Consider the following 8,409-nt stretch of genomic DNA (forward strand, 5'->3'; position numbering starts at 1 on the left):
ATGCTGTGTGGACTAGCCAGACCCTGTTCCGTGGCACTGTGGAGGAAGGAAGGTCTGGCAAAACGAGACTAGCAGCCAACTAACTGACATTAACCTCAGTGGACCACAGTGCAATGCAGGCGTTAGTTGAGGCTTGTCTGTTGCTTTTCCTCCCAAATTCCCAAAACTCACCGTCTATCCCCTGCTCCTACTGCAGTCGTCTTTCTCCCACAGCGTCACCCTCTGAACATGCTCTACATGCCTGACTCCTCATCTCTTTGGCACTGAAACTTCAAGAAATCCTTTTCCCATTGTGGGAAATCACTACAGTTCTTTTTAATGTGCTGAACATCCCAAATTGATGATAAGTAAGCATAAGGTGGATTTAAACCTAAAATGTATGTGGCAGTCAGGCAGACGGCAGGAGGATTACAGAGGAGGTTTGTGACCATGCCACCGGTCCACTTTACTTAACTACCAGCCACACTGCTGCACCCTCATACAACCGCAGCCGATCTGGGCTGTCTTGTTTGTGTGTCCTACCAACACAACAGGGTTACTTTGGGCCATAATGAAATTGTTTCTACTGTTTAGCCAGTTATGAAAGCTGATATGTTCAAATGAAAGAGACAGGCAGTGAGTGTGGTCTGTAATGGAGGGATAGGAGAGAAACGTGAGGAGCAGAGAGACAAAGAGAGCAAGCTGTGTGTGGTAAATCCCTAAGACTCCTTTACTGGGACTTGGGACGGGCTTCATCCTATTTAGGATTCTTATGAAAACGCTGGAGGAGGCTCTCAGGAGCTCTTGAGAGGACAAAAGAAGGAGGATTTTTTTCTAAGAGGACGGAGAGCTCAAGGTCCCGAGCAGTCCCTTGACTCCACGCTGAGATCAGAGAGGAAGATTTTGATCTTGCACAAACTCTCCTTCTTACTCATACACACACACACACACACACACACACACGCACTACACTGGCGCGCGTACACATGGACAGAAATGCAGGGACGAGTTGGTACATGTCATGGACACATAGCTGTGACCTTTCTGCCTGATTAGATGCAACCATTTCAGGAGAGGATGCATGCTCCTTCTTCTCCCTCTCCTCAGTTGATTATTATCATATTCTACGATAAAAAATAATGGTAGAAGGTTGAAGTTTTGCATTTCTTGTTAAATGTTAATAGCTAAACTTCATTTTACAACGTGAAAACATCCGATTAAGCCATATGACAGAGCTTGCTTCAGTATCCTAAGAGCAAACACACAAAGACAAAAAGACTTGGGCTTTGTAATGATCCTCTTTCCTCTCTTGTTCATTCTTTCTTTCTCGCCGTTTCAACAGCCAAGCCCTAAGCCATCTTTTTTTTTTCTTATGAACCACAGAACAGAAAACTAGGCACAAAGTCGCCATGTTAAATTTATGGGCTGCCATTTCTGACTGACTACCTCTGATGTTCCCATCGTGACATCCTCTCAGTCCACAAGGTTAAAAAAAAATATATATATATAGGTCTCAGCAGTGCACAGCCGTTAGACCTGCAATTTGTTTCAGTCCAGGATAGACACACTCAAATAAACACATGGCTTTGATTACTGCATGGTCATGAAATTAAAGTCATAGTTTGACATTTTGGAAAATGGTCTTACTTGTTTTCTTACCAAGAGTTAGATGAGGGGATCGATATTCACATTTCTGTCTCTCCTGGGTACAAAGCTACAACCAGCAGCCGAATTGCTTAACTTAGCATAAAGACTGGAACCATGGAACCGGGTTATTTCTTGGCAGAGCACATAGTGACTTACATGTTGTCATTGTGAGGTTGCCGGGCAAACAGCAGCAACTCTGAACTGGCCTTTTAACACTTAGGTTTTTGCACGATTAAAACAAACAAGACACGGTATTACATGCTTATTAGTGCAGATATTGTCCTGTCTGCAGTCTTTACACTAAGCTGAGCATTCCAGATGCTGGCTGTAGCTCCATATTTTCTGTACACATAAGAGTTGGAGTGTACATTTTCCAAAATGTCAAAATATTCCTAGTACTGTCACATGCTTTCTTTTCCTAGCAATGCATATACTGTACATTTCCTGGATGTGTTCATTAATACTGTGTATAACCTTTTATTCTGACAGAAAGTCTTTAATAAAGCCTCTCTATATCCACATCCCTCTCTTGTCTGGTTTAGCTAACTGCAGTGTATTGACTGCACTTTTTTCAACATACACTGAGCATTTTGTTATAATAAATGCAGATCCAACGCCTGTTTTGAAAAGGAAAGTATGATAGAATGTTATGGGCACACTGTAGTTCTGCTATAAAATATTTAACGCTTTCAGTCGGATGTGCCCTCAAAGCTCAAAAAGCGCTCATTATATTGTCAGCGACTGATCCCTGATTGGAGGCTGGTGGTATATATATCGGTGGGACTTCCAGGCTGATGGCTCGGGGTCGGGACATCCTTGGCAGGTACATAACTGTGGCTCAAGTAATTGGGCTACAGGGGACAATTTTGAGTGACCAAAGCCAACATGGGCAGGCAAACAAGTTGGTAATGAGAAGCGGCAAAGGCTGGCATTCTAACACTCGATCCAGTGTCAACTGCTTGTGTGTACACAAAGTGTGTTATCAAGGCACACTGTGGAAGGAAGCTTCTCTAATGGTTATTTCTTTCCTTTTTTCAAACAGGGTTTTTACTCCTCACGGGCGCAGAGAGCTGTCACAGTCCTGTTAGCGAGAAAATAAAAGAGTAGAAAAACAAAAGGAACTGCAACATAAAGCTACTTAATAGGGCCACCACAATCTGTGCTTCACTGCTAATAAGAGCCGACTTTGCAAGTTTCAAGGAATCTACTTAGGAAATGCAACAACATATTTCAGTGAGATCCCATACAGCATAATTATATCAGACTATGCTATTTAAGGTTTTGGTGCAACATATTTTATACTTTCATCGAACAGATTAGCACATTTACTTAATGTATAATCCATAAAATAAAACACAGCTGCTGTTTGTTACTGTTTACTGAGGATCAAATTGCTTAAATGTGTGAACGAGTGTTCATTAAACTGATCATGAGACACAGTCGGCTTCTGACTCATCTCACAGAAAGACATCCCTGGCTTCTGCGTGGCGTTTGGATCTGTTTGCATCTCCTCCGCGTGCCGCCGCGGGGCTCCTCGGTGTACTCTGATTTCCTCTGACGCGGGAGTCAGGTTGATTTGAAATTGTAAAGTGCCTGTTTTTTTCTGAAACGCAAATGACTGTCTGCGTTAGAAGGACTGGTGGCCTGCGCTGGTGTTTCTCCGCCTTCCTCCTACCCTCACCCCGCACTGTCCTCTCCGCAACCCTGAAAAGGATTTACTGGGCCGAGTGAATGAATGAGTCCGCTCCATAACCATGGGCGACAGTAAATTTCGGTGACAGAGATTGCCATGGAATGTAGCGCTGATGATTGCTTCATGCTGTGTGCTTTGTTCAGCCTCCCATGCAATAAATAACTGCTGTCCTGCCTCCAGTTCAGCTGAGGTTATTTCTATGGACTGGAAGTTTGATGACACGCCACCTAATTAGCCTGGAGTGCAGTAGGAACCCAGTTCTACTTATTTATTCATGGATATATGGTTTACATAATCTTCACACTAATGTAATCATTTGGTGTCCATTTGTGCCTCACGGATATTCATCCTGGGAAAACCTATCAGTTTTGGAATAGAGTGTGGCTTCACCACTGGAGCTCTCAGAATGGCCTCGTGTCCTTTGCATTGACGCTGACCTAAACCACTCCAGGTGCTTATACAACCCTTTGCTTCCATCGTATTTCACATCCACTTTTTACTCGGCTGCTTTCTTTTGTTTCAGCTGTAGCTTGTACACACATCAAGCTTCCCAATAATAATTTGTTAGCAGAAGCTGCAGTTACTCATGAAGGATCAAATGAATACCACCGCAGGCCTGGCATCAATTATCCATCTTTCACAGGGTGGCATTAATGTCTTTTTGGGGGGGGTTTCATTCCAAAATAAGATATCCACCCTTTTGAGAAATGTGCCGCAGTTCAAAGCAATTTTGATCACAAAAACACTGTTACGAACTGGATACTGGATGCTCTGAATTGTGAGCGAGGAATGTCAGTTGAAGGTTTCTCAAAAATGTATCCCGTTCACGTTGCAGCCACATTGCGCTGTGAGACAGGAGGCAGAATGTGTTGAATACACTGAAACACACATCTCAGCTCACATTCACACAACAAGAGCAAAATACAGCCATAGTACTTTCAAAAAGCATGGCATGATGTAACGTCGTTAACACAAAGCACTTATGTCTCTTACCCAAAACACGTTACATGTTTGCATTTTCCTTTTTTTTGTCTTTCAGGCACCACACGGCTGCCTCGAGACACGGAGGTGCCAGGAGTGGACTACAACTTTATCAGTGTTGGAGACTTCAGGATCCTGGAGGAGAGTGGACTTCTACTGGAGAGTGGGACCTATGATGGTAGGTGTCAGTGTTAAATAGGAGAAACGTGTGTGTGTGTGTGTGTGTGTGTGTGTGTCTGTGTTTGTGTGTGTGTGTGGTGTGCGAGCGTGTGTGTCCGCATGCATATATGGACATGATTCCCACTGACATCTCTTTATAATGGAGTCAGTGTAGTCGGCTCGATATTCACAGTTATTATGACTTACCGCCTTAGTGAAATGTGACAAGCAGGACGAAATGTATTGATCAGTGAAACAGGATTAAAGACTTGTTGGAAGTGACAGTCAGATTAGCAGCGATACTCACAGCACTTCAGATGAACTCCACTGTGCAGTTCCTCCACACTGCGTGTGAAACGGGCCACTGAGTGATAAAGTAGGAAGACTTTATATTTAATTTAAAAGGAAAATACTTTTCCCAAACGTTAACCACATGTTTAAAACTGCAACCGTTACATTTAGATAGGAGTACAGAAAAAGCTTCTGTGGGTTGTATTTCCTGCCACCACTAGGGTGATAATTTATGAAACACTTCAATAGGTCGTATTAAGGCGTTGACACACCGACCCGATTAACGGCCGTCGGACAGTCTGTTCAGTGTGTTCCGTACTGTTGCCAGTCGGAGGAGCTGTTGGCCGATTTGACCAACCAGTGGGCCGTCGGACTCAATGACCAGTCTGATTGGTGGAGTGCTAGCCCAAGACAAGTAGATCATCGCATGAGCCAGTATCTTCTTATAACTAGCCATCGTATTTTCTTCCGTTCAGCGAGTAATGACTATCCTTCTTGACTACTATCAACACTGTCTGATGAAAACTGACTGACGACAGCGTGCTCTGTGTTTACTAGGTCTAGAGAGATGTCCCGTCATTTCCGGATTTTTATTTTTTACCCGACAATACAGGTTAGCCCCGCCTGCTGTAATGGAGACGTTTTACAGTCTCGCGCACGCACAGAACGTACACTCACGTTGACATTGCTTTAATGTGCCGCGAGGCACTTTTTTTGACCGACTCGGGGAGAAGGGAGCCGACTGATCAGTCCGACTGCCTTTTCCACCAGCGGCCGGTCGTCGGGTTGGTGTTTGTATTGTGCGTGTCTGTGTAATGCAAGCATACATTCTTTATTCGTCAGTTCATTGGATACACTTCCTTCTGTGTCCTCGTGTGTCCCTGCCAGCATGTCTGTTGACAATATACAATAGCTGTTCACACAAAAGAGTCTGAGAATGCAAGTAGCTGTAGCACCTTATGTAAACCACTCAAATATACCAGCCTCTTTATTTTCCCACCCTCTCTCCTCTCACAGACGGGCTTTGGCTCATCACAGGCATCCAAAACCAATTTTGTTTTTAAAGCTATTTAAAGTAACCCACCCCCCTTCTACTCTCTCCACTCTCCCCAAAAGCTGTATAAATGTTCATTTCAACCTGCAGTAAACTAGTAGTCAAGCCCAGTCGTGTTCTTTCCAGTAAGAAGTTTACACAAGGAGGGATATTTCAGCTTGGCGAACAGCTGAATGGCCAAGTATTTACCATTTCTAACCCCTTATACTACAATGGAGCGTAAGTACTTGCCCTGCACAGAGAGGTCTTGGGAAGTCAGACGGTCGCAGTGTATTTGTGTCATGAGGGGATTGTAACGGAGGATTTCTCTCACATTGCACAACGATTAGAGCAATAACATGATGGTCTTTCTCTCTCGTTAAGCTCATTCTTTCTTACTGCAAATCCAGGCTGCTTTGAAATGGGAGGGGATTTTTGGAAATGCTTGAGGTGCACCTTCTCTGCACCATTCTCTCGTTCCCCATTCAGCTGCATCTTGTGTTTCCTATAGGATGGAGAATTAAAAGATAAAGTCAAATATTCATTCAGTGAGAAAGCGCCTTAAGTCTGAGAGTAGCTTCCTGTGTGTGAGTGTTTGAGTGTGTGTGTGTGTGTGTGTGTGTGTGTGTGTGTGTGTGTATTTACGGATGGTGAAGTGCTTATTCTAACGTGTGATGGGCCTGTTGAGGCAGGTTCTTCCATCCTTGTCCTTGTAGCACAGTGGCAGCAATGACATATAACACGCACAAAGACACACACACACACACTATACAGTATGAACAAACACAAATCCCGTCCTTCCTTCCTTGTCGAAATAGATCATCTAAGAACTGAAAGATCAGGTTTCGGGAGCCGCCAAATCGCCCACGAGCTGTCCTTCATCTGTGAGCTGAAGCCAGGCGGGATTTACACCTTCATAAAGAGGTTGACCGTGGGTAGAGATGGAGAATGGAGAGCAAACTGAAAAAGAGCACATGAGAAAGAGAGAGAGAGAGAGAGAGAAAGGATATCAAAGTATACTGAACCCCTCAGCTCCCTATGGAAAACCCCTTTCCAGAGGCGGCAGGACTGCCTTGGCTGCATGCAGATGTGTGGATTAGCTTTTCAAAAGTTGGAAGGTTTGAGGTTGTTGAATCTCGTGCTTTTCCTTTTTTTTTTTAAAGAAGAAAATAACATCCACTGGTATTGGTCACATGGGTTTCCTGCCTACTGTCTGCTCATTAATTACCTTCAGTTTATAAGTGAACACTAGGTTACTCAAGGTACTGAGTTAATGGGATTCTTAGCTAATCATAATGGTCCCACTAATAGTCCCACATGACTTGCCTGACTGCCCATTATGTTAATGGTTCATGTTCATGTTTCGTGTTCAACGTTTTTTTTTTTTCTCTATCTTGAAAAATCTTTTATGGGAGTCATTTTATTGCATTGTACACATAATTTCAACTTAAACACCCTCTCCTCGACTCGTTTATCTATTATCCTGCCATGCGTGACCAGGTCGACACATCCACATCCTCACAGAAGTCAGGACACGGCTCACATGCATGGACAGTGTCAGACTGTTTCTGTGGGTCCAGGCTGTGCTCTATGATTGGTAAGGGTGCGTGCGGGCTGCTCCATGTTGGACTGGAGGGTCCCAGGTTGCTTGCTAAGCACACACATCCGCCATCTGCGCCAGGCGCTGAGAGCGAGTCTTTCTGGGCTCTTGGTCCCTCCTCAGTCTTGGCGCTTCTGAGGTTCAGGTTGGGTCGCACTCTCTGAGCAAAACAGAGCAGCCAGACAAGAACTAAATAGTCCAGTGCAGTGAAGTGCAAGACTGGAGGGACAGCTGCCAGGAAAATGAAATTTTGCAAGCAGAGTTTTTTTTTTTTTTTTTTTTGCATCTAAATGACATCTTTAATCGGCTATATGGGAATGCAAATTTCTGCCAAATTGAGGTCACGTTAAATCCGTTGTTTTGGGATCCCCATTGTGATAATGAGTCGGATTTTAACGAGGAAGGAAAACAGACCTGGAGATTAAACTAGATGTGAATGGCATTAGGAGTAGTGTGGGGTATACTGGATGGCTCTGTGACTATAGCTGTCTGGCCGTGATCTCGGAGAGAAAAAAAAGATCACACATGACCTTGTGTAGCTTATGGATATGTAGTGCCCTTGGCAACAGGAGTCTTTTTTATGACTGGGCGCTGATTTCATCACCATGAAATTGCCTGCGCACACTTTGAAGGAGGAGGCTCGCTCTTTCTGGCTCATCAACCCTGTGACACGAGAATCACAAGTAACGTCGGACAAGCTCCCTTGCTCATCAACTTACCAGGCTTCCATCCATTTATAATGGCAAACGGCGCTACAAATCTTCACTGACGCGCTGCTTTCACACACCTCTATCCGGATCTCTCTATCTGCGATACACATTTATCAGGGGCCAAGAGACATGTTTGTAAGTAATTAATCACAGGCGTAGCGTCTGGCTGATGAATGCCAGCGTAAGTCAGGAGACAGGCGGGGATTAGCCAGCAGACCCAATCTCTCCTTGCTATCGTTGTGCCACCCCTGTTAATGAAGCCATCTTTGACAAATGCGGACGCCTGTCGCTTAGTAAAACACAAGAGAGTGGAGCG

At 44.3% G+C, this 8,409-nt stretch overlaps 1 protein-coding gene across 2 annotated transcripts in view; it reads left to right on the top strand.

Moving 5' to 3' along the window:
* magi3b (membrane associated guanylate kinase, WW and PDZ domain containing 3b) overlaps window positions 1–8,409 on the top strand; it is a 137,813-nt gene that overhangs the window by 90,452 nt on the left and 38,952 nt on the right. For both annotated transcript variants that reach the window (XM_032512680.1, XM_032512679.1), the window contains exon 3: window positions 4,359–4,478. In XM_032512680.1, the coding sequence (XP_032368571.1) occupies window positions 4,359–4,478 (120 nt within the window). The remainder of the gene's footprint in view (window positions 1–4,358; window positions 4,479–8,409) is intronic.

Source organism: Etheostoma spectabile, chromosome 4, assembly GCF_008692095.1.
Source record: "Etheostoma spectabile isolate EspeVRDwgs_2016 chromosome 4, UIUC_Espe_1.0, whole genome shotgun sequence".
Classification (NCBI taxonomy): Eukaryota; Metazoa; Chordata; class Actinopteri; order Perciformes; family Percidae; genus Etheostoma; species Etheostoma spectabile.